The following is a 25,576-nucleotide window of genomic DNA, read 5'->3' as shown; positions in this document are numbered from 1 at the left end:
CCGACCGATCGGCATCGGGGAGGTTATCCGCCGAATCCTGGGCAAGGCCATCCTCTCTGTCATCCGCCCTGAAATCATGGAGGCTGCAGGAAGCCTTCAGTTATGTGCAGGCCAGGACGGAGGTATGGAAGCTGCCATCCATGCGATGGGGGCTGTGTTTGATGACCCGTCCACAGAGTGTCTTTTGCTTGCCGACGCATCCAACGTGTTCAATTGCCTGAACCGCGAAGTTTGCCTTAGGAATGTGCAGCACGCGTGTCCGTCTCTCGCCAATCTGGTTGTCAACACATACCGTCGGCCCGCAAAACTATTTGTTGAGGTGAAACGGTCCTATCGGAGGAAGGCACGACTCAAGGCGACCCTGTGGCAATGGCCATGTATGCTATTGGCATCGCCCCGCTGATGAAGTCTGTGGCAACTGAAGGTGCGGTACAGTCCTGCTATGCTGACGACGCTGGGTCGGGTGGCAAGCTGCTGCGCGTGCGCAAGTGGTGGGATCGGCTAGTCGGAAAGGGCCCCAGTACGGATACTTTCCCAACCCGTCCAAATCCATCCTGGTTGTGAAACCTCAGTTCCTCGATGAGGCTGTCCGTATTTTCGACGGCACAGGTGTCACCATCCAACCGGATGGTGCAAGATACCTCGGCGCTGCAATCGGCACGCCAGCCTTTGTCACCAGCTACCTGCAGCAGACGGTTGAGGAGTGGAGCACACAAGTTCACCAGCCAGTATGCTATCACTGAGCCGCAAGCAGCCTACTCAGCGTATGTGCACGGCCTGCAGAGCAAATGGACCTTTCTCTGTAGGGCACAACCTGGTATGGCTGAGCACCTAGCTCCGCTTGATGCTGCTATCACCAATACCTTTCTTCTTGCTCTCCTAGGTTGCCCCGTCAATGCTGAAGAGCGCACCCTGATAGCATTGCCATGTCGCTTTGGAGGCCTTGGCATACCTCATCCGTCGTCCCGGGCCGAACAGCACCAGTCCTCCCTTGACATCACTGCCTCCCTCACCTGCCGTGTTCTGGCCAAATATCCTGTTCTTGGCACGGCCATCCATGATCTTCGCGCTGCCAAGAAGCGCGTGATGGCGACAGCCGGGGAGTCAATTCGCGCAGCAGCCGAGGCCTTCTAATCCTCCGCTAGTTCAGAGCTGCAGCGAGTGATCGCTCTGGCTTCGGAAACGGGTGCCTCAAGCTGGGTCACGTGCCGACCCCTTCAACGCCATGGCTTCACCCTGACGAAGTCGGAGTTTCGGAATGCTGTTTGCCTTCGCTTCAACTGGCTGCCGGTCCGTCTACCATCACTGTGTGCGTGTAGGCAGCAGTTCACTGTGTCTCACTCCCTCTCGTGTCCGACGGGTGGATTTCCGTCCATTCGTCACAACGAGGTGAGGGACATCACTGCTCGTCTGCTAATGCGGGTGGCCCACCAGGTGGCAGTTGAGCCACACCTCCAGCCACTCTCCGGAGAGCAAGTCCGTTATCGCACTGCTATTGCTGATGACCAGGCACGCCTAGACGTCGTGGCTAGTGGCATTTGGGGAGGACGGTTTGAGTGCGCCTACATTGATGTACGGGTATTCAACCCCATGCGTCTTCGAACCGTTCTAACTCACTTGCGGCTACCTAAATCCGTCATGAAAAGGCTAAGCGTCGTGCGTATGAGCCGCGCCTGAGGGAAGTTGAGCATTCCAGCTTTGTCCCCGCCATCTTCTCTACCACCGGAGGCATGGGAAAGCATGGTAATTTTTGTATTTTTTATTGTTTTTAAAAGGATTCCCCAAAGGCTTTCGCCTATCGAGGGGGTTTCCAAACTTTCCATAATACCAAATCTGTGAAAGAGGTGATGAGCTATAGGTGAGCAAAGAAATAGAAAAAGACATAGTCTAGGGCAGAGCTCTGCGCTTGAGCATATGATTGTAAGCTTGCAGAACTGGGATAATACATGTAAATGATGAAAAATGTGCCAGAGATAAGCTTCTAAAGAATATGATGTGACGCTACATATTCAACGGAATTCCACTTTAGTGAAACCAATGCTCGTAAAACTGTTTGTGCAGCTCTTGCTTAAATTCGCTTAAACTGGTTAAGGAGGTGATCTTAGGGGGCAGACAATTCCAGAGGGTGCTGTATTTATGGAAAACGAGATTTGAACAGCGTTGTCCATGGTTTGTCAATATCAGCTTATTGGGACGTCGTGCACTGGTTGTGATAAGTATACCAAATAGATAAGTAGTGGGGATAGACATTAACGTACGTGAAGAGAAGGACAAGAGAGATGTGTTGCCTTCTATAATGCAAAGACTCTAGAAAACATAGCTTAGTAAGATTTTCCTTCGTTTCATGTGTGTCAAACTGAACTGCTTTCTTCCCCATAAAGGCGCGGCATACCTTAGCCTGCAGAACGTCCAATGCTGAAAGTTGCTTTGCAGTCATACGGCAATGCCAGACCGGAATTGCATATTCTAACGCAGGCCGAACATACTGTTTGTATAGCAATATTGTTACAGATGGTGGTCGAGACCGTGCCATGAAGCATAGCAGATGCACTCTCCTAGAGAAAGAGGTGTGGATGGTGTCGTAGTGGGCATCAAACTGCAGCAACGACGTCAGCTGCACACCGAGATGCTTACAAGTGTCTGCGCGACAAAGGTCGATGCCATCAATCTGCAATGATGGGATACAAGTTGCTTTAGTGTGATGAGATAGAACTAGTAGTGTTATCTTCTCCGCCGAGAATGTGCCACCCACGGACTTGGCCCAGGTCTGGCAGTTGGACAGATCAGTCTGTAACATCTGCTGGATGGTGCTTCGCTCTACCAACGCATCGCCTCTCTCCTCGCTGCCAAGACTGGGGAGCCATACAGCATCACCCTAGCTTCCATCCGCTGCCAGATTGGCTTTGCACTGGTCCGTTCAGCGCTGATGTGCATGCGTGGTGCACGCAAGGCATTCTTACCAGCAATGGCCTCAGACTCGGCAGCGCTTGTTGTTGCTGAAGCAGGAATCTCAGCTTGTTGTTGTTGTTGTTGTTGTTGTTGTTGTTGTTGTTGTTGTTCTTGTTTTTTACTAGAATTCGCAATACCAAACGGGCAATAAGCCCAATTACATGTAATCGAATAAAAGAATGCTAAGAATGAGGCATTGGGGTGGATATTATTTCAAGCGGAAATACTGATCCCGGGAGGTACTACAAATAGGTACAATGAAAATCTGAAAAGGCCACGGTACTGTCGTTTACCATGCTGGAAGCAGCTACATGTAGAAGGAAAAACAACAAGAAAACGTTTTATAATAGCAATAAAAAGAACAAATTCTGCAGTCATCGCCACACTACAACGAAGTCATGAAAGTTTACCAGAATTAATTTTCTTGTCACATTCATCAGTGGAAAGTCGTGACTGAAGAGTAACCATGCTGAACAATGATTAAATATACATTCAATGATGTGTTACGAGAACAAAATACAGTGCCAAAATAGAAAGAGGGAAGGTGAGACAATAGCAGTGAAGTGAGAGCTAAGTGCAACGGTGGGTGAAAAACTAATAATTATAACGCTAAAACTGTGTAGTGAGACAAACAATCATGCTGTGCACCTACGAAAACAATTTTAACGCAACTACATGTTTCTTCTGCTTACAAAGATCAGGCTTATGCAAACGAATACAAACAGCCTCAAGTACTTTCAACTGACTAGCATACCGTGCACGACAAAGAACAGAAAAACTAAAATCATCATACACCTGCAGACACTTAGGGTGAGACAACAAGTGAAGAAAAACGGCAGACTTCTTACGATCACAATCACCATCTGATTCCTCGTCTCCAACAACCGCAACCTCGTCCTCCGTTTCATCTCCCAACTCGTCCTCAGTGTCGTCCTCCGTGTCATTCTCCTCATCAACACTGATCGGTCCCAGGCTCGTTTGACGTTTTATCTCATGTATTGGACATGTATTGGACAAACAGAGCTAACAGGAAAAGACCGTTCGTTATATGCCTTTACATACTGTCCGTGTGTGTGTGTGGGGGGGGGGGGGGTGCATGTCACTGTTTCTCTTCTTTAAAGGGGGACTGTCACCAAAATATTCTTTGTCTTATCTTGTAGTTCTTTGGCTCCTGATCACGATGGTGTTATTCGTTTTTCTCAGCGATGACTGGAAGTGGGTGAAAACTTGAAAATAAGGTGCCCAAAATTGTCCCGAAGTACCGAGTGACGTCACGCCGGACTTGACCTCCACGCGTACATTCATCGTCAAAAACGAAGTCCAGCCCGTGTGCTGGTCGATCGAGCCAACTGTTCGATGTACGGTGAGCACCGGTGCACGCTTGGCGGCTTGCCTTTTGAACTCGGACACTCGATGTGTACGTTGTACACAATGAGAACGCCAAAAAGGGACAAAATAAACAAAAGCCGACAGCAGTTTGTCGCACTGGTACTTCCTCCACGAAGCTCCAGCTCTTTGTTTTATTAATTTTGTGATTACGAAGGAGTAGAAGGATGTTTGTTTGCTGTTAGTAGGACACACATACCTCGTACTTGATAATTATGTCGTTGTATCGAAGGTGGCGCCGGCGGTGTTGCCCACCCGGCTCTGAAATGAAAGACGTCGGAGTTTGTCATCTGCATCTTCAGCAACATCGCCAGATGAATCGCCTTCACGTAACTACATAGCGTTCCTTTGGGGCTCGGGTTGATGGTGTTATCGCCGGCCGGAGGAGTACTGTTTTCTGCATACGCTCTCATCATCGTGTTGTTCCGCACACGAAAAGTTCAAAACAACGTCCTTCCGTTCTCACAAAATAAAACTTAGATCCTCGCGGAAGAAGTCAAAAAGGTGAAAGCTCAGCTGCTTTTTATTTTGATTTGGCTGTGTAGCTGCACGTGGGTGTCTGCCTCTTTGGCATTCTCCTTCGGTACGACGTACCCATATATCTGTGTTACAAATCAAAAGGCCAACGTGCACCGTACATTGGAACAGCTAGCTCGATCGACGAGCACACGGGCTGGACTTCGTTTTTGACGACGAATGTACGCGTGGAGGTCAAGTCCGGCGTGACGTCGCTCGGTACTTCGGGACAATTTTGGGCACCTCCTCTTCAAGTTTTCACCCACTTCCAGCCATCGCAGAGAAAAACGGATAACACCATCGACTGACTGCTGTGTTTTTTGCGCTTCCTTTTCACACGTGTTACATGTTTCTGTCCCAGCCATGAGCACGTGGCGTTATCACTTGACCTTGTTATCACTTCGGTCACTTTTGTTACTTAGCGTATGCCACGTTTCTATGCAGAATGAGCGCAATTGCGCCAAATTACCCCTATAAAGATCAGCCGCTGCCACTATATCTTTTAGTGGTAGAAGCATATTCACATTTTCGACCAGACTTGCCCACACAACCCTTGCACACATCAGCACGAATACAGTCTCACCAGCAACACTCCATGACAGCAAGTAGTTACAAGTAGTATTCTACGTAAGGCCCTGATACTGCTGCAATGGGGTGTATGTTCCGCGCAATCTGAGAATTTGCGCAATCTCAGAGATCCAAGATTTGCCTGTGCAATCTGAAGATTGCGCTGCGCCCTCTGGGAATTCTGAGATTGCACAGCCTAAATTGTTATGTTCTCATGCACACCACTACTACTAGACAACAGGAACTAGTTTGGTGACAAGATAATATAAACTAATTATTTACATTCTCAAGTGAGGAAGAAGAGCAAGAAGAAGAACACATGAATCCAGAATATGGATGAGTGCATGCGTCCAATAGAGACATGACGTAATCACGTGAAGCAAGGCGTATAACGTAACAATAAGCGTTATACGGGTGATAACAATTTGAAGTACATGCGCAATACATGAGTAGCTAGCATGATACATCACGTCCCTTCTGCGATAGAAATATAACAGTTACATTTACATACATGTATCTCACGCCCCTTCTGAGATGACAACAAGGCATCTAATACCAACTAGAAAGTACGGCAAAGAAGATAGAGATAACTGAATACGAATATAGCTGAGCTCAACAAGAGACAGAAAGACGCACAGGCAGCTAATCATAAGTTTGGCCACGAGTGTTCGAAATATTCAGCCTAGACGGGGGCTGGCGGCTTCGGTGACAGCGCCGGACTGGAGGGGCAGGCTGAGTGATGGGGGTAGCAGGCATCGGCTGTGCAGGTGCTACGGGCAAGACAACAGGACGAAGAAAGCGACGGTTTCACCAGTATATTCGGCCACTGGGAAGCTTGACCATGTTCTCCCAATGGCGACAATGGTACCACAGGCGTTCCACAACTTGCTGCGGGGATCTTGTAGATCCACAGGGCAACCAAGGTGGAGGGCAGGCAGAGAACGGGCAGACTGGTTGTAGTGCTGACTGGCTGCTTCAGACTGGGCACAGGCACGACTGTCGATTTCGTCAGCGGTTTCTTGCCACGCTGGGGCAAAACTGGTCCGGTGGGCAAGCACGAATGACGACAGTGGGCGGCCAAACAGGGCCTGCGCTGCTGGGCTCTGACCGGAGCTACGGGGAGTGTGACGCCATTCTAATAAGCCCCGACGGAAGGCATCGACATTAATGTCTCCGCTGGTGGTGGTCTTGTACACGAGCGATTTGATGGCTTTGACAGCCGCCTCCGCATGGCCATTCGATTGTGGGTAATGCGGGGTGGATCTGACGTGGCGGACTTCCCAACGCTGACAGAAGGCGGAGAAACGCTGCGCTGTGAACTGCGGACCACCATCAGTCGTCAGGACAGCTGGGACACCGAGATCCGCGAACCAGCCTCGGAACGCACGGACTACGTCAGTGGAGGTGGCGGTGCGTCCTATCTTGGCAACACAGGGCCAGCCGGTCTTGCAGTCCACGTATACCAGGAACTGGTAGCCTTGGTATTCCAACAGATCCACGCTGGTGCTCTCAAACGGGAGGGCAGGGCAACGATCCTCTGTTGCTAGCAGAGGTTCCTTCACCTGGGAAGGTGCGTAGTGACGGCATTCAGCGCAGCTGCGAACGATATTGTCCATGTCGTTGGACAGCTGGGGCCAATACACCACCTGGCGAGCACGAGCCTTGGTACGGTTGAGACCTTGATGAGCAGCATGAAAGGCGTCAAGCACACTACGCCTGAGGGAACGCGGGACCACAATACGAGGACCTTTCAGTACCAGGTCCTGGTTGACTGTAAGACGATGACGGACTGTCCAATACGGCTGGGCAGCAGAACACAAGTCACGTTTGTCGTCGGGAAATCCACTCCGGACGGTGGTGAGGAGTGCCGGATAATCCGAGTCAGCTCAAGCGGCTTCTTGCAGTTGGGCAAACGGGAGATTGGCAATCTGGCCTTCGGTGTCTTTCCGAGTGCAAGCGCGTATGGCAGGAGTACGAAGGGCTGGGTGTTCACCGAGCTCATCGTCAGGGGTGGAATCATCCACCGGATTGCGGGACAGCGCGTCGGCGTAAGCGTTGTCAGTACCCTTACGCCAAGTAGCATGCAGCTGGTATGGACGAAGCTTCATGACCAGGCGTTGGAGCCGGGGATTCTCAATCTGATCGAGCGAGTACGAGTTGATGATTGGTGTGAGGGGCCGGTGGTCGGTGACAAGCTCAAACAATGTACCAGCGAGGTGGAGAGAACATTTCTTCACCGCCCAGACGACAGGTAGGAGCTCCAGTTCGATGACAGCATACCGGGATTCTGGATCCGACAGAAATCGACTGCCACACTGGAGAATACGCCACTTGCCATCTTGCAACTGCCACAGAACGTAGCCAAGGCCATGCAAAGCAGATGCATCGGTCTCTAGGCGGAGTGGCTGGTCACGTTGGAGGAATGACAGGGTTGATGGTGACAACAGCTCAGCCTTGGCAGCGCTGACTGTGTCTGTGTGAACTGAGTCCCATACAAACTCGTTGGACGTCTTGAGCAATAGGCGCAACGGGGCGGCGTGCTCAGACAGGTGCGGGGGGAACTCACCACACTGGTTGATAAGACCCATAAACGATCGGAGATCAGTGCGGTTGCTGGGAGCTGGAAACTGGCTGATAGCTTTGACCTTGGCATCATCGACGGTCCAGCCGTCAGCACTGATGCGGTAACCACAGAACTCCACGGCTGGCATGCCGAACACAAACTTCTTGGCGCTCAGAGTAATGCCATTCTCCCGGGCGCAGAGCAGGACATCCCGGACCTGAGATCGGTGGGTGGGCAGGTCATTATCGTAGACGAGGCAGTCATCAACGACCTTCTGGAACTGAGAGATATGAGCGAACGCAGCGTCTTCGCGGCGATTAAACTCGTCTCCGGCAGAGACCAATCCTTGTGGGTTGCGTAGGTACCTGTACCGACCCCAAGGTGTCATGAACGTGGTCAACGGACGAGAGGCTTCGCTCAGAGGAACTTGCCAATAGCCGTGGCGGGCGTCTAGCTTGGTGAAATACCTTGCACTGCCAATGCTGGATACAGCGTCACGAGGGCTTGGTGCGGGGTGAGCAGGGCGTTCGACTTGGTCGTTGAGCTTTTTGAAATCAACGGTGAGCCTCTTCTCGTTTGTCCCCTTCTTGTCCACGATGACAATTGGGTGACACCACGCACTGGGTTCGGTGACCTCCTCGATGATGGCATCCCGGACCATGTCATCCAGCTGGGACTTCACTTGGTCACGGTACGCATGCGGGATCTGGCGGGCATGATATGCAGCGACAGGCTTAGCACCAGCTCGCACTTTAATTTCCATAGGTCTACCAAGCATCGGCTTACAAACACAGAGTCATCAAAGACGTCAGCGAATTCAGCTAGGAGTTCGGCTCTCATCGTCTCCGAGTTGGTGGCTTTGGACACAACCGTGTCCGCAGGGGCATCGGGAACGACCGGTGGGACTACCTGTTGGACTCCTGCGATTTGCTTCGGCCAGCCGGGCGGCAAGTATCCCAGGGCGTGACAGGATGAACGGGATGGGAGGGCATCAGTCAAACCATCATAGACATGAATGGTGGACGTGTGCTGGTTTGGTCCACAACTGTTAGTCGCCGAAATCTTGCCAACAGGGGTGAGACTGGAGACATCTGCGAATATCGTCGATGTCGTCAAGCAGGTTCTCGACAAATCCGCCTAACTGGTCAAGGTGTTGAGTGCCGATGGCATCAACGTCACTACCAGTATCCGGGAGCCAACTAAGAGCAACGGGCTCTGGCTCGGTCGCAAGCTGGGTAGCAACGGAAACTGTTGCGTCGTCCAACAGAGATGCTCGGTTGAGTCGCAAGTGTGAGATCTTGGACGACTTGTCCGGCTTCTTGGCAGGCCTGCGGCACATTGCCCGGAAGTGACCCATTCCATTACAGTTGAGGCACACTTTGTTGATCGCGGGACACGACGATTTCGTGTGCGCTGTGCGTCCGCAGTTACGGCACTTATCACGAGCAGAAGTGTGCTTCGCCTCAACTGGGGGCTGTGAAGCTGACTTCGCGCGCTGATAAGACGACTTCCTGGGAGCATCGACTTGGCGGGCGGTAGGGATGTGGTGGCTGGTCTGTGTGGCTGCCTCTTCTGCACGACACACCTTGACTGTCGCCTCAAATGTCAGGTCGGAGGTGGACAACAGTTTGTGACGGGTGGTGTCGTCTAGGATACCGATCACAATGCGGTCTCGCATCATGTCCGCGTGGACCCGTGCGAGATTAGTCTTGCACGTGGAACAGGCACGTGCCAAACAGGCAGAACAGAGCTCGTGTTCCACAAAATCATACATGTTAAACAACTCCTTCAGGGAAGTGTGGAACCCGTCAAACAATTCCCCTTTCGATTGCGTGCGCTTATAAAATTCAATACGGTCAAGTGTAGGGTTTCGTTGTCGGCGAAGAAACTGCTTGACCGCCTCCAAGACGTCACACGCATCAGGATTGGTCGCGATGACAATGGTGCCCTCCCTGATAAAACCTCTGAGGTCTTCGTCAAGGCACTGACGGATGGCAGATACCCTGGTTTCCTTTGACTGTGCTGTCAGGTGCTGTCACCGAGAAAAGTCTTCCCACAGTTCCTGCCAGGCCGCAAACTCTGACAGAGACGCGGATGACAGCAGCATGGGTCGCTCCGCCACGACAGGCTTTGGAGCTGGTGATGGCGACGAGCGAGGCTGACTCTGTTGAGTAAGACCAGTGATAATTGCATCGAGACGCTTCTCTCGTTCATTGGCTGCCTCCATCTGCTTTTTGAAGAGATCGGCAAGAGCAGCGATATCTGCGCTCGGCACACTTGGTGCAGCTGCATCTGACATTTCGGAAGACGGTCACGACTAGAGAAATAAATAAATTTTAATTGGACCTGCAGGCCTCGTGCGAACACAACTGGGATGCACCACGGGCAAGATAAACACAAATACGAAACTTCACTGCGCCATGTTATGTTCTCATGCACATAAATAATACTAGACAACAGGAACTAGTTTGGTGACAAGATAATAGAAACTAAATATTTACATTCTCAAGTGAGGAAGAAGAGCAAGGAGAAGAACACATGAATCCAGAATATGGAGACATGACGTAATCACGTGAAGCAAGGCGTATAACCAAGAGTAGATAAACAAGAGTGTGCAACTCCGGATCTCTCCTGCACAGTCTGAAGATATCCCGCGCCCACGGCGGAATTTTTTGTTTACGTCACCTTTTTTCAGAGAAACGCGGATTTTGCCGCAGAGCAGTGTGAAGGCACGTGCTGGGCACCGACCTTGTAGTGTAAAGCCCAGCCCAGTGCACGAGGGAAACTCTCCAAAAGGCTAGAAGCGTGTGCGTCGTCGAAAAGATTACGTCAACAAAAAATTCCGCCGTGGACCAACCCATCCGCGAGTTGCACACTCTTGTTTATCTACTCTTGGTATAACGTAACAATACGCGTTATACGGGTGATAACAATTTGAAGTACATGCGCAATACATGAGTAGCTAGCATGATACATCACTAATGAATTCTGAGATTGCACAGCCTAATGAATTCTGAGATTGCACAGCCTAATGCCGGAATTCTGAGATTACACAGCCTAATGCCGGAATTCTGAGATTGCACAGCCTAATGCCGGAATTCTGAGATTGCACAGCCTATTGAATTCTGAGATTGCACAGTCTAATGAATTCTGAGATTGCACAGCCTAATGAATTCTGAGATTGCATAGCCTAATGAATTCTGAGATTGCACACATACACGTAGGTGTGGGTGGTTGTGCAATCTGGGAATTTCCAGATTAATTTAAAGGGGAAATCCGGTGAAATTTTTTAATTTTCTAAGTCCGTAGAGTTCGGGTCGCTGAGTCGAATGGTCTTTGGAGGCTGCGGCTTATGGTCCGTCAGATACGCCCAATGGAACATGTGCGAATTTGAGCGCGCATCGGCCAGAACCAGGTGATGACGTCACAGCGTGCAGCAAGATAGCCACGCCATCTAGTTGTGTACAAAAATGGCCATATTCGGAGCGCGTTCGATTGAGGAACCGTTTGTCGCAGCTTCTTCTGACCAAGACCATTCGATTCAGTGTTACAAACACTACATACTCTGTGATTTTCAGCTCGGTAAACCTCGAGGTTATACCGTATTTTAACCGTTTCCGAGTTGGACTTTTTCCGTCAGCCTCTACGCGCTCTGCCCTGCGTGCATGCAGTGCGTGCAGTGTGTTATCTAGCTGTAGTACTAGTAGTAGTGCAGACAACAAACTCATCACAGACGGAACTACTCCCGCACTGCCGTGCTGGGGTAGTATCTACAACAAGACTCGAGTCACAACTGACACAAGACTCAGAAAACTAGTCAACACACGGACTTGTCATGTACTACACTCGTATCAGTCGTATTGCACAGTTATGTAGTCAGAGAACGTGCGTTTCTCCTTGCAGTTATTATTATTATTATTATTATTATTATTATTATTATTTATTCATATTTTGATAGGGCAATCCCCACAGACTCAAGGTCTTCTTACGGGGTGCCGGCTGTTGTGCTTTGAGAAAGAAAATTTTAGTTTTCCGCTCCCGCATTATTTTATGCTACAGCGATGAGTTCAGAACCGTGACAAGTGTCAAACCAGCGAGCAGCTACTTTCAGATTTTATTCCATAGCGTTGCGAGCGAAGAGTCGTGCCCGTGGTTCAAAAAGCCTGCACTGTTCTCCAATTGAGTAGTCCGAAATGTTCCAAGTTCGCACCAAAACATCACCATGTGGCAGGCTACTGGAGTCTATGCGAATCTAATCGGTATGGAACAACATTTAGAGCACTCGCATCACTTTTCTCCATTTTGGCGACCCTGCTCTCCAGCGATCTGATAATTACATCAGCCTCGTCTGCAATAGCTGCTGCTTCTTCATCAGTCGGAAACTCAGTAGCGCTCACTCTTGACCGGCCCGCGCGGCCATTTCTTCAGCTGAATACCGAGGTTCTCAGCCCCAGACCGAACTCATGAAGGTCAGTCATGGCTGCATCCTCACTCTCACAAGGAGTTACAGGTCTTCGGGGTCGCTTGCACCTCCTAATATCAGTCGCCAAATCATTTGAAATAGCACTGACACTATTGCTTTCACACACTCCTTTTGACCTAGCTGCACGCTATGACGTTGCACAGGGTGTGGCGCGGCTGCATGACGTCATGGCGCAGCCCCCGAAACTCAGTTTTTCAAACGGAAGTATCTCGAGAACGCTTTGTCGGAAACACGTGGGACCAACACCATTCGACTCAGCGCCCGAAACTCTGCCGACCCTGAAAATTAAATTTTTTACCGGACTTCCCCTTTAAGAGAGCTTGCCTGAGAAAACCAGTCGAGCTGGGCTGGGCCATCTTTCCTGCAGTGCATGGTTCAGGGAATTGGACGGCGTTAATGGCTCCCGCTATGTTCCTTGAAACCTGGCTATTTTAGCGATGCAATTTAGTGATACTGTTTGTTTGTTTGTTTGTTTAGCTTTATTTTACTTCACCAGAAGCACAGGCAAAATCTGCCTTCTCACTGGGCGTATTGCCACAGTTCTCGCAAAATGATGTATTCGGTGATAATGGCCATTGCTTTTCCGGATGTAGCCATGACTCGATGTGGTGGTGATGTGAAGACTACTCAGGTGAGGTAATGTTGGCATGGTGGTGGTTTGTTCTGAGCTCCATTGTGTACGCTGTAGCAGCGCTCGTTTTTGGACCCAAAATTACGTCGTAGTTTGGGCCCATCTCGAGGTGTTCCCCAGTTCCAAGGTACGTGTCCGTAAGTTATACAACGAGCCCTTTTGCATGGGTTTTGTAGACCCCAAAGGAAACCTACTTTCAGCATTGGAAAGCAATCGGAGAGATGGCCCAGCCTAGCTTTTCTGGTTTTCTCAGACATGCTCTCTTAAGCGCTTCCAGTGCGTGCAGAGAGCACGACGCCATCTTTCCAATTATTGAAGATTTAGAGGCTGCAAAGAGAGACCGACAGACAGAGCCAGACTGAGACCAAGACACAGACGGATAAAGACATAAAGCCCGAGAGAAAGACAGAAAGACAGACAGAGAGAGAGACACACACACATGGACAGAAAGATAGGGAGACAGAAAAGGGGAGACAGTGACACAAAATAGACCAACAGAAAGACAGAGGACAAGAAACACAGAGGGAAAGGGAGAGAGAAAGAAAGGAGAGAGATAAAGATAGAGATAGATATAGAAAGATAGAGAGAGAGAGAGTAAGTTACATTTATAAAGAAGGTAAGTCTAACAAATGAGGACTGAGACCTCTACAACAAGTCTTTTACGCCTGAAAGCAAGGTACGATTTAGCGAGCAGGCTGTCAGTCTAGATTCTATGCGCAGATGGAGAAGAATGCACAGAATTTTTGTAATGAGATGAAAAGCTGAAATAATAAGAAAAAATTGAAAAGGTGGAATGAAATCCTGCTCACAACCCCGCCCAGCCTTGCGAGCTGGGAATGGTGGATTAAGAACCAGGGTTTAAAGCCCCAGCAAGCGCTCTCCACACGAGAGAGCGAGAGTGAGAGATATAGAGATCGATAGAGAGATACGGAGAGAGAGAGAGAGAGAAAGAGAGAGAGAGAGATAGATAGATAGAGAGAGAGAGAGATAGCGAGAGAGAGGAAGAGGGTTTCTACCAGAATTTCAAGATAGAAAAACGAGTGAGAGAGAGAAAGAGAAAGAGAGATAAAGGTAGAGAGATTAATTGATAGGCAGAGACAGGAAAGAGAGACGGAGAGCCAGAGACATAGGAAAACAGAGAAAGAGAGACAAAGTAACTTTTAAAGGGCGGCAGTGACCGCCCCACATTGATTCTCTGGATTCTTCATGTTTATCAACAAAATCCCCAAAGTGCGTGAATCACGCACTTGAATGTTGAACAACAGATACACGCCTGTGGCGTGTGTTTCCGGAGTCTTGGGGAGGTGAATTCTTCTTGGCTACGTTTTCAAATTTCCCAGCATAAGCAAGCTGTCTGCACATTGCGCAGGTAACATGGAATTCTCAGATCTGCCAAGGAAATCTGCAGATTGCGCAGGTAACATGGAATTCTCAGATCTGCCAGTGCAATCTGCACATTGCGTAGGTAACATGGAATTCTCAGATCTGCCAGTGCAATCTGCACATTGCGCAGGTAACATGGAATTCTCAGATCTGCCAGTGCAATCTGCACATTGCGCAGGTAACATGGAATTCTCAGATCTGCCAGCGCAATCTGCACATTGCGCAAATGCACAGAATGCGCGGAACAAAAACACGCCTGTCGCTAAAATCGCTAAATACCACACAAGCTAAAAGTAGCAGTTTCACTCTATTCTCGTTTTGCTGTTGAACATAGTTCATGCACAGCTTTGTTGAACATAGTTCATGCACAGCTTTGTTGAACATAGTTCATGCACAGCTTTGTTGAACATAGTTCATGCACAGCTTTGTTGAACATAGTTCGCAGATACCAGGGCTCCCACATCATCCTAGCTGGCGATTTCAACGTGCACAACCGGGCTTGGCTGAACAGCTCGAAAACTACGCCTGCAGGCGAGGCTCTCGAGGATACCTGCGCTGCCCATCTTCTTGTCCAGCATGTCACAGTACCGATTCGTGGAGACAACCCGCTAGATCTCATAATGTCAACGTTCACGTCCCCAGTAACTACACGTATACTTCCGCCCCTCGGTCGATCTGATCATGCAGTTGTACTGTCAGACTTTTCTTCCGTGCTCCCTAGACGTGAACCCCTGTTAAGCGAACAGTGTTTCGCTACAACAGGGCAGACTGGGATCGCCTCAGGGCGCACCTTCGCAACGTGGAATGGGGTGATATCATCACGGAGGACCCAGAAACTTCCTGTGAGCAGGTTACGGCTTCGATAACTGCAGCTGTTGCACAGTTTGTCCCATCCAAAGTCCTGGAAACGAGGCCTTCCGATCCGGTATGGTGGACGCCTGAATGCGCCCAGACCGAGAGGGAGAAGGAGAAGCGCTGGCGCGACTGGAGAAAACACCCTTATGACCCAGCACTTCAGCAGGCATTCACCGATTCCGTGACTGTAGCGATCGCCACCCAGTTCCGATCACGACGTGCAAAGGAGGACAGCCTCCGTCGCAGCCTCTCAACTGGGTCCCTCAGAGACAAACAGTGGTGGACGAAGTTGAAGAACGCTGCTGGCAACCACACACAGCCCGAAATTCCCCTAGTTGTCGACTCTGACGGCCGCGAGTGGGCAACGAGCTTAGAGAAAGCAGAGGCATTCGCTCGCTTCTTCTCGAAGAAATGTAGCGTTGCCGGTCCGGACCTTGTGGAGGCTGACCTACCGGACCCTGCTCCCTCAGGGGCTCCACCTCTTCGCACCATCCGCTTCCGCCCACAGGCTGTCCGCCGCCTCCTGGCAAGGCTCGACGTCTCCAAGGCTACCGGGCCTGACGGTATTTCTGCTCGCGTCCTTAAGGAATGTGCTCATGAGCTCGCAGAGCCACTGTCCAAGTTATTTGCTTTATGCTTCCGGTATGGAGTGCAACCTAGGATGTGGAAGACGGCCAACGTGGTTCCGATCCACAAGCGGTCTTCCCTCTCAACCCTTAAGAACTACAGGCCCGTATCCTTACTGTGCATAATCTCGAAAGTAATGGAAACTCTTGTAAACAGACACATCGTAAACTATTTTGAAGACCATCATCTGCTCACGTCGCACCAGTTTGGATTTTGCAGAGGCCTCGGAACATCGGACGCTTTGCAAGCTCTCCAAACTGCCTGGGCAAGTGCTGTGGGCTGTCTAGGGGCGGCTCGTATTTTTGCTGTGGACATCGCAGGAGCGTTTGATCGTGTCTCGCATGTCGGCCTCCTCCACAAGGTACGTAGCCTAGGCATAGATGGTCCGCTTCAGAGATGGCTGGCGTCGTACCTGGACACCCGTTCCCTACAGTGCCTCGTTGGAGGGCGGACGTCATCTAGGTATACGACCTCCGCTGGAGTCCCCCAGGGAAGCATCCTTGGACCAAAGCTTTTCCTGGCCTACGTCAACGACGCGCCAGATGTTCTCGCTGACGGCGCCAGCTTGGAAGCCTATGCTGATGATACAACTTTGTACAGCTTAGTCACCTCCCAGCAGACCCCAACAGTCCCCGCGCAGTCACTGCAGGTGTCCGTTGACCGACTGCACGAGTGGGGTCGTACATGGAAAGTGATGTTTGAAAAGACCAAATCCCAGGCCATGACAGCCACCCTCAGACGCACCGGCTTAGATCTCCCCCCACTCCTGTTTGGTGGCACACTGGTGCCCGAGACAACCACCATCACCCTCCTTGGTGTGAAGGTGGACGCCAAGTTGACCTTCAGCGATCACCTACGCTCCGTAGCCACCCGTGCACGCCAACGGCTTGGGGTCCTAAACAGAGCCGCCCACATACTCACCCCCGCCGGCCGGACGACCGCATACAAGGCGTTCGTACGACCAGTCATGGAGTATGCGCCTCTTGTATGGATGGGAGCTGCGCAGAGTCACCTCCAGCGTCTGAACAATGTCCATGCACAGCTTTGTTGAACATAGTGCATGCACAGCTTTGTTGAACATAGTTCATGCACAGCTTTGTTGAACATAGTTCATGCACAGCTTTGTTGAACATAGTTCATGCACAGCTTTGTTGAACATAGTTCATGCACAGCTTTGTTGAACATAGTTCATGCACAGCTTTGTTGAACAAAGTTCATGCACAGCTTTGTTGAACAAAGTTCATGCACAGCTTTGTCGAACATAGTTCACGCACAGCTTTGTTGAACATAGTTCATGCACAGCTTTGTTGAACATAGTTCATGCACAGCTGTGTTGAACATAGTTAATGCACAGCTTTGTTGAACATAGTTAATGCACAGCTTTGTTGAACATAGTTCATGCACAGCTTTGTTGAACATAGTTCATGCACAGCTGTGTTGAACATAGTTCATGCACAGCTTTGTTGAACATAGTTCATGCACAGCTTTGTTGAACATAGTTCATGCACAGCTTTGTTGAACATAGTTCATGCACAGCTTTGTTGAACACAGCTTTGTTGCGCCTCGCTTCCCGCCATTGGAAATTCCCCTTCCCCTCCCTGGTACTGTTTGTGGTGCAACTAGGTGTTATCTCGGTGGACTGATAGTCCTTCATCTTATCAACAAAGCAATGCCGTTCCATGAAAATCATACAAGATTATACAACATGGCAATGCGGGCATAAATGCGCGGTAACAATGGCTTGCTCTGTCACAATGGCAGCAGTGAACAATGACCATCACTTTAGGGACACACTGAGACCTAGCATCTGCCAAATTTCCATTGATAACACATGTGTTGGCATGAATGTATATGCATGTATGTAGGAAAGCGAATGCACGAATCATGCATGTTACGAATTTGTAGAAAACGAACGATCAGCTGCAGGAAAAGAAGCCGAAGGATGCCATAAGAGTGCCAGCGAGATAAAGAAGTAGTGATAATTTGTTCATGAATGGGCACCAACATAGTCATGCTCACGCACACACACACGCACGCACACACACACGTACACACACACACGTACACACACACATACACACACAAACACACACACATACACAAACACAACCACATGCCCAAAACGCACATACACACATACTATACACATACACACATTAACACACACACACACACATACACATTCACACATGCTCACATACACACACATACACACGTACACACAAACACACGCACACACACACACAAACACACACACACACATACACACACACGCACACACACAAACACACACACACACACATGAACACACACACACAAACACACAAACACACACACAAACACACACGCACACACATGCACATGTATACAACAAATTGTTCTCCCCACGTCACTAGTGCATAGGTCATATCTGGATCGCGTTCTACATCAAGCTGGCTGTGTCCCCCCACGTCAGTTCTTGCTCTTTATTTTTTCTAAGGCATGGATAAGAGACAAAGAAAAGTCACAGGTCACAATGTACGTTCAGAGTTGTGGCAACAGATATTCATGCCAGTCTAGCCCCCTCCACACTCTGTACCTGATACCCTGCAGGTATATTGGTCTAGCGTTAGGCAGTGTTGTTTTTGGATTAGGAGGGTTGAGAGAGGATCAGTATTATGCTCTGGCAATGAGGGTTGAGAGAGGATCAGTATTATGCTCGAGCAATGAGGGTTGAGAGGGAATCAGCATTATGCTCTGGCAATGAGGGTTGAGAGGGGATCAGTATTATGCTCGGGCAATAAGGGTTGAGAGGGGATGAGTATCATGCTCGGGCAATGATGGTTGAGAGAGGATCAGTATTATGCTCGGGTAATGAGGGTTGAGAGGGGATTAGTATTATGCTCGGGCAATGAGGGTTGAGAGGGGATCAGTATTATGCTCGGGCAATGAGGGTTGAGAGGGGATGAGTATCATGCTCGGGCAATGAGGGATGAGAGGGGATCAGTATTATGTAGGGGTCAAATGGGTGTACCTTTAACTAACGAACGGGTAATTTTCTTAACGGGCAGGTTAACGGGTACCCTTTAGCAGCCATGTTTTAATTTTTGCGCAATTTCCATATACACCATGATAGTAATTTATCTGTTCTCAGGTTGCATTTTGATATCACATAGTGATTCGCCAATTGATTTGAGTCTGATAGTTGCAGAGATAGATCAACTAGGTGCGAAAATGCAACAACAATGCAGGCATGCAGCTTGGAGTTGTAAATAATTGACTCCCGCCTGGAATGCACAATCCCTGCAGTGTTGTTTCGTACTGACCTGATCACCGAAATCCAAACGGGTACCCTTTTACTAACGGAACCTGGGATTAACGGGCGGGTACCCGGGTACCCAGAACACCCCTTTGACCCCTAGTATTATGCTCGGGTAATGAGGGTTGAGAAGGGATCAGTATTATGCTCGGGCAATGAGGGTTGAGAGGGGATCAGTATTATGCTCGGGTAAGGAGGGTTGAGAAGGGATCAGTATTATGCTCGAGTAAGGAGGGTTGAGAGGGGATCAGTATTATGCTCGGGCAATGAGGGTTGAGAGGGTATCATCATTATGCTCGGGTAAGGAGGGTTGAGAGGGGATCAGTCTTATCAAGAGTACATGACACCCCCAGAATGTGTGATGCCTGATCCAGCTTGGCATAGGGTCTTGGTCGAGCTTAATCGGATCTTTGCGTCATAATACGGTACACGTCTGAGGGGAACCCGGGGAGTCGTGGGTGCTCTCGGATCAAAAACAACGGTGCCCTGCCTCGAGACCGCACTGGTGTGGAGTGTACGCATAACATCAGAAGATCTGATTCCGCTCGACCAAGACCCTGGATCGGCGTTGCACACTCTGGGGGCTTGGTGCTCTTGGTCTTATGCTCGGGCAATTAGGGTTGAGAGGGGATCAGTACTATGCTCGGGTAAGGAGGGTTGAGAGGGGATCAGTATTATGCTCGGGTAAGGAGGGTTGAGAGGGGATCAGTATTATGCTCGAGTAAGGAGGGCTGAGAGGGGATCAGTATTATGTTCGGGTAAGGAGGGTCGCGAGGGGATCTTTTACATCGCTGGTGTCTACCACAACGGGCCTGTGCGGCTCTGAAGCATTCCTTTTGATGAAGAATTTGGTATTCAAGTAAACATCGAGGACGAATAATTAATAACTGAGCCGTGCCAAGCTAAAAAGTGGCTTAGTGTTTTGCCAACAAATCGAGAAAATAACCAAAACGTCACAGTCGGCAAAATTCTACTCGAGCGCAGTCGCGAAAATATTCACTTTCGAGCATCCTTTCAAGTCAAATAGTTTGCAAGTGGAGAAGAAGGAAGAGACCTTTTATTTTTGAGCAACACTTCTTCAGTGTTCCCTCTTTCATCGTTGTGGGGGTTTCTCGGCACTGCTAGAGATCGTAATGGAGCGTTCTGGAGAATGTGGAGGCGAGCAGGATGACACTCTGTCTCCGTGTGCGCCCAACCCTAGTTGACGAGGAAAAATCGATCATTCATAGTGGCTGTGGTTCTCATCGTGGCCACGACTAGTCTAGAGCGGCTGGTATACCTATGTGGAGACGCCTACAAGCCGTCCGGCCATCACCCGGACAAGCTTTCTAGTGAGATGGATCTTGCTGCGATGTTTCACTTTGTTTCGGGTACCTTCAAATGTTCATGACGTGGCGTACTGTACTCCAAAATTTCCTCATTTCAAAGACAATAGTGCGACACGACGACACGATGCATTTACTCTACCTGCTATCATCTCGTCCGGTGGTGCTTATACCACTACCTACACCAGGGAAGGAGAATGACATGGACTAGGACGGACAAAGAATCAGTGCCGCCTTTTAGCGATGTGCAGCCTGTCTGTTGGACCTACGTGCAAGGGACCAATGCAGCTCGATCTCCGGCACAACACTACGAGCTACAGGGAAGGATAAATTCATGCTGGCGTAGGTGATTGGAGAGAGGATGACGGACTATCTTGGTAAGATGCGACGTTTCCCAGCCCAGCAAAAAATGTAGCCCGTGACATACTCACAAAATCATCGAAGGATATGAAAATTCGTGTTGCGTGATGAAATGACATGAGATGCATAGATGAATTATTTCTTCTTTCTTGGATCTTCTAATCAGAACACAAGTGCTCGTTCTTCTTGTATTACTTCCACACCTGCTAAGCTTTGTCTCCACTTGGTGTCCCATGTTTTCTGGAGTAGGTCTTCATAATTATTATCTTAGTTTCACTGATACCATGCATGCTGTGACATGTGCGCAATGTATGCTTATTTATGGCACATATACATTTCAGATGGGCACCAAAATTTCCTTGATGGCAGTTGGATAGGTAGACATCACTTTGGCATGAAAAAAGAAATTTCCAAAATTTATGCCTACGCCACCTTTTTGCTTGGCTCGGCTCAACTATTAAAAAAAGATTTAATGTGTCCGCACTCATAGCACGACACCAGCGGAACCCTAAGTACAGATTTTAACGTCATTCTGAGTGCACAATTGATCCTATTTATTGCCATTATACGACTAATGTCAACTTCGCTAATAACGACTGCGGATATAACGACATAATTTCCAGGCCCAGAGCAAAGTCCCATCCAACTGTAATACATAATTATAATGAGACTTCGGGTATAACGACACTTCGCGAATATCGACACTTTTCTGATGCCCCGCCGAGTGTCGTTATAAGCGAAGTTGACTGTATTGGCTCCTCGCCGATTATTCCTCTTTTCGTGTTCCATTACATTTACTAATAATAGTAATTATGATCACCATGTGAAGTTCATCCACTGTCCTTGGTGGGCTCTATTCGCCGAAAGCAAAGAGCGGAATACAAATACAACTAAAAGAGCAGTTGCTGTTTCGTAACTCAGAATTGATCATCAGACGAAAAATGATACCGACCCTCGGTTTAGAGTACAGCTATATGCCATTCATCTGGCAAGCCAAATGTGGCATTCATTCGGCAAGCCCAGCATCACAATTTCCATGACATGATATCAATGTTCGTTTGATGACCGATTCAGTTTGTGGGACTCTGAGTTATGAAACATCAACTGCTCGTTATTCTGTCTCCAATTTGATTTTTATTGGTTACTGCACCCATACACGAATTTGTTTGATGATCTGTACAATTGCTCCTCCTGGATAAGAGGTTTATATCCAGCCTTGGTGTGGCCTTTTTTCAGAAGGGAATTCCGTTTTCCGAAATTAAGTGTTTTGTGCAGTTCACCCTGCAGTTCACTCTGCAATTCTGGTTGAGTTCCCCAAGTACTTCTAAAGTAAGTGTATGTGATGAGATGTTAGCATGCAATTTGATATCATGCCATCTGAAATCATGCTATCTGATATCATGTGATATGATGTGGCGTTATACGACAATCATCTATTATGTTATCTCATTACACGTTTCAACAGAATCCACAGCGTTTGAGAAATGTTATGTGTGTTGAAAGTCAGGCATAAATTCTTGCAGAACTAGAATAATTAAAATCACATTTCAGCTACGGTATTGCATGCATGGTATTCTATACTATTACTTACTGGCACAAATGAAGGCCGCTGTCTCCAGTCCCAATGGTGAAATTGTCTTAGCTCCAGTTTCAATATCATATAGGGTCTTTAAAGTGTGAGGCTCTCCGGCTTGTCTAATCCAGGTTAAACGCACACCTTCATTGCGAAGTGCAGGCTGGAATACATGAGAAGAAAAGCACAAGATAGGCTCAGCGTGATTTAACCATTTCCAAATAGATCAAATCTATGTTGACACGTGAAAAGGTGTGCTTCTCCAATCACATTTTAGTTATGTAGCGACTTAAAAGTCGCTACATAACTGCTAATGCTTTTTGCGATGGGCAATGCATGGATGGTTGGGATCTGTTATTCTTCTTCTGTCTCTCTCTCCCTCACTCGCTCTCCCTGTCTCCCTCTCCCTGTCTCCCTCTCTCTTTCTCTCTCTCTTTCTCTCTGTCTCTCTCTCTGTCTCTCTCTTTCTCTGTCTCTCTCTGCCTCTCACGCTCTGTCTCTCTCTGTCTCTCTCTCTCTGCCTCTCTCTCTGCATCTCTGTCTGTGTGTTAGTCTCTCTCTCTCTCTCTCTCTCTCTCTCTCTCTCTCTCTCTCGGTGTCTCTCTCTCTGTCTCTCTCTCTGTCTGTCTGTCTCTCTCTCTCGGTGTCTCTCTTTCTGTGTGTCTCTCTTTGTGTGTGTCTCTCTCTGTCTCTCTCTGTCTCTCTCTCTGTCTCTCTCCCTGTCTCTCTCTGTCTCTCTCTCTGTCTCTCTCTCTCTCTCTCTTTCTCTCTCTCTTCCTCTCTCTCCGGGCCGGTAAATCAACTTGTGAATGGCAGCAGTGGTGTCTGCAAGAGCTTGGAGAAACATGCAAGTTATAACTGTACATGCCAATCTGCAATGGTTATCCGGTAGAAAGGGGTAAACATTTTCCGGCTAAATGATCGGTCACTGTTGCCGGAGAGTTTGTTCACGTTTGAGTGAGGTCCTGTTGACAGATACACTACAGACAGAAACACACATTCTTATCTCTTAATTATAACTCGGATGTTGAGCCAATAGAAATATTTAAAGAGATGCTCATTCGTCCTTTTCTCTTCTCTCTTACCAGGTAGCATCTCATGAGCTTATTACTTTGCCAGCGGTCGACCATCAGCTTCAACCTTTTACCTGCGCAGATGCGACTAGCTTTTTCAAATGTTTCTAGCTGAACATATATCCTGATGTTGAAATTTTTGCATTGAAAATTCATACCCCTGCCCAGACCTGAACAGAAAACAGGAAAGCACAATGTAGCCACGTGGTAAGATAGTATGTGTGAAGACATTATAGATAAGACCTCTGCACAGTAAAGGAGTTGCAAACATCTTCAGACAACTAAACTCGATTTTGGTACCAGTGATGGAGCATTTCCTGGTTTCACCCCCCCCCCTCCCTTAACCCTTTGCATGCTGGGCCCCTTCTCTCCAATCGGCCCTATCCAGCGCAATGGCTCTCTTGCTGGAGATTGAGCGCGCAGCTGCGAACGAAATTTATTCTCATTTCACTCCACCTCGATAGATGTGGTTGTTCCACATTGAGTGTCTTGTCTATTGTCATCTCCGTGTTTATCACGTGACTCCACCCTTTTTTCCACATACATGTATTGGCCAGTGGTGGTTTCACTTGCCCCAAGGCCAACAGACATCGCCAGGTAAGGGGCATTTCAGGCTCCAGTCGTCATTATTGTCTCCCTACACTCATTTCAGCCAAAATACCCGGGGTTGACGGTTGTGAGTCTGATTTTGACAGAATTGAGGTTCAAAAACCTACTTACAGCATGTGAAGTAGCTCTGGAGTGGACAAAGGGGCAGACATGACTGCAGAAGGCTCATCCATCTACCACATGACAAGCCAAGAAAGTGCTATTGCTAATAAGATGAGAGAAAAAAACCCATAAAGTTGCGAACGGCACTATTCGGCTGTTCAATAATTCTACAATCTCTCCTCCTCTTTTACTTCATTTTCTCTTAGCCGACGACTACCTGGCAATTTGACTGTTAACTAGTGAGTAGCTGCCTATTCCGGCCTAATTTCCACCCAGGAATAGTAATATAGCTCAGGTGACCTACATGAGAACTACCCGAACTAACTACTAATTTGAGCCCGAGCGCGATAAAACATGACCACAGCTTTTTTTGAAAAAGTCGAGAAAATCGCGATTTGAATTCCGCGGCCAAAAATACGAAGGGCAGTGCAACGCGAGTCGCTGTTGTTGTTCTCCTCGGTCGACTGGACTGTTCCGGATGCATTTCTTTGTTGCAAGTAAGTTTATTTGTTTGAGTTTGTATTCCATGCTGCGCTGAGTTGGCTTAAACTGATCGTCATCGCAGCAATGTGTTTGTTTACATGTTAATACATGTTTATTGTTCCTCCTTTGCTGTGTTGTTTTAGAAAATCGTGGACTAACAGTTTGAAGTCATTGAACTACTTCCAAAAGTTGTATCGACATCAACAGGATTACGATTTCAGTGCGATATGATGCTGGATGACCTTATCACGATTACCCATGCGATGTATCGACGGAAGAGCCTAGTAGTAGTAATGTACTGCGGAGTGGAAGAAGACGACATCCTCGCACTCCATGCGCAGGATGAAATATGTTGAGGATTCGGGTCAGAAACAGAAGGAAGACGATGATGGCTACAGCGACGAGTCATTTGAGGGCGACACTTTCATCGAGCGAAAAATAATGGATGCTGTTAGTCCGACGATCTGCAGTGCAGCCTGGCAAGCGATTTGCATCGACACTGACTTTGGAGGCGAGTTGGCCGATGATTTGGCCAGAAATGACATCGTTGCACAGATCCGGGACAATGCCAGCATTGGTTGCAAGTGCAAAACAATCAATGGACTCTGCTGCCCCCTCGACTTGCTCAAGTCGATAATTTGAGTACCCTTATGCAGAACATCGCTAGCACGAGCAGTAGGCAGCGAACTCTCTGGCGAGCGGAGAAAACCGTGTGCAGATGGGCTTTGGTGTGGGGAATAATGAGTGCGACGTCGAGTATGTTGAGAAAGACTGTGTGCAGCAGTGTATACTG

General features: G+C 48.6%; 3 protein-coding genes across 3 annotated transcripts in view; all 3 read right to left on the bottom strand.

The window, feature by feature from the left end:
* Positions 1–6,188: 6,188 nt before the first annotated feature.
* Positions 6,189–7,034, bottom strand: LOC135819028 (uncharacterized). Its single transcript, XM_065332177.1, has one exon. The coding sequence runs from the start codon at positions 7,032–7,034 to the stop codon at positions 6,189–6,191; it is 846 nt and encodes a 281-aa protein (XP_065188249.1).
* Positions 7,035–9,029: 1,995 nt separating this feature from the next.
* LOC135819027 (uncharacterized) lies at positions 9,030–9,662 on the bottom strand. Its single transcript, XM_065332176.1, has one exon. It carries the CDS (start codon positions 9,660–9,662, stop codon positions 9,030–9,032), a length of 633 nt encoding a protein of 210 aa, XP_065188248.1.
* Positions 9,663–17,614: 7,952 nt separating this feature from the next.
* LOC135818781 (sushi, von Willebrand factor type A, EGF and pentraxin domain-containing protein 1-like) overlaps positions 17,615–25,576 on the bottom strand; it is a 56,555-nt gene continuing 48,593 nt past the window's right edge. Inside the window, exons 9-11 of the mRNA XM_065332030.1 lie at positions 23,602–23,759; positions 22,535–22,679; positions 17,615–18,434 (exon numbers count right to left, since the gene is read on the bottom strand). Of these exons, the coding sequence (XP_065188102.1) occupies positions 18,412–18,434; positions 22,535–22,679; positions 23,602–23,759 (326 nt within the window). The 3' untranslated portion in view covers positions 17,615–18,411. The remainder of the gene's footprint in view (positions 18,435–22,534; positions 22,680–23,601; positions 23,760–25,576) is intronic.

This window comes from Sycon ciliatum, chromosome 6 (genome assembly GCF_964019385.1).
Source record: "Sycon ciliatum chromosome 6, ocSycCili1.1, whole genome shotgun sequence".
In the NCBI taxonomy this organism is placed as follows: domain Eukaryota; kingdom Metazoa; phylum Porifera; class Calcarea; order Leucosolenida; family Sycettidae; genus Sycon; species Sycon ciliatum.
This window is presented reverse-complemented; position numbering and strand designations above follow the sequence as displayed.

Excerpts from the sequence above, each read along its gene's own strand:
- LOC135819028 (XM_065332177.1), bottom strand. The coding sequence starts at position 7,034 with ATGGACAATATCGTTCGCAGCTGCGCTGAATGCCGTCACTACGCACCT.
- LOC135819027 (XM_065332176.1), bottom strand. The coding sequence starts at position 9,662 with ATGATGCGAGACCGCATTGTGATCGGTATCCTAGACGACACCACCCGT.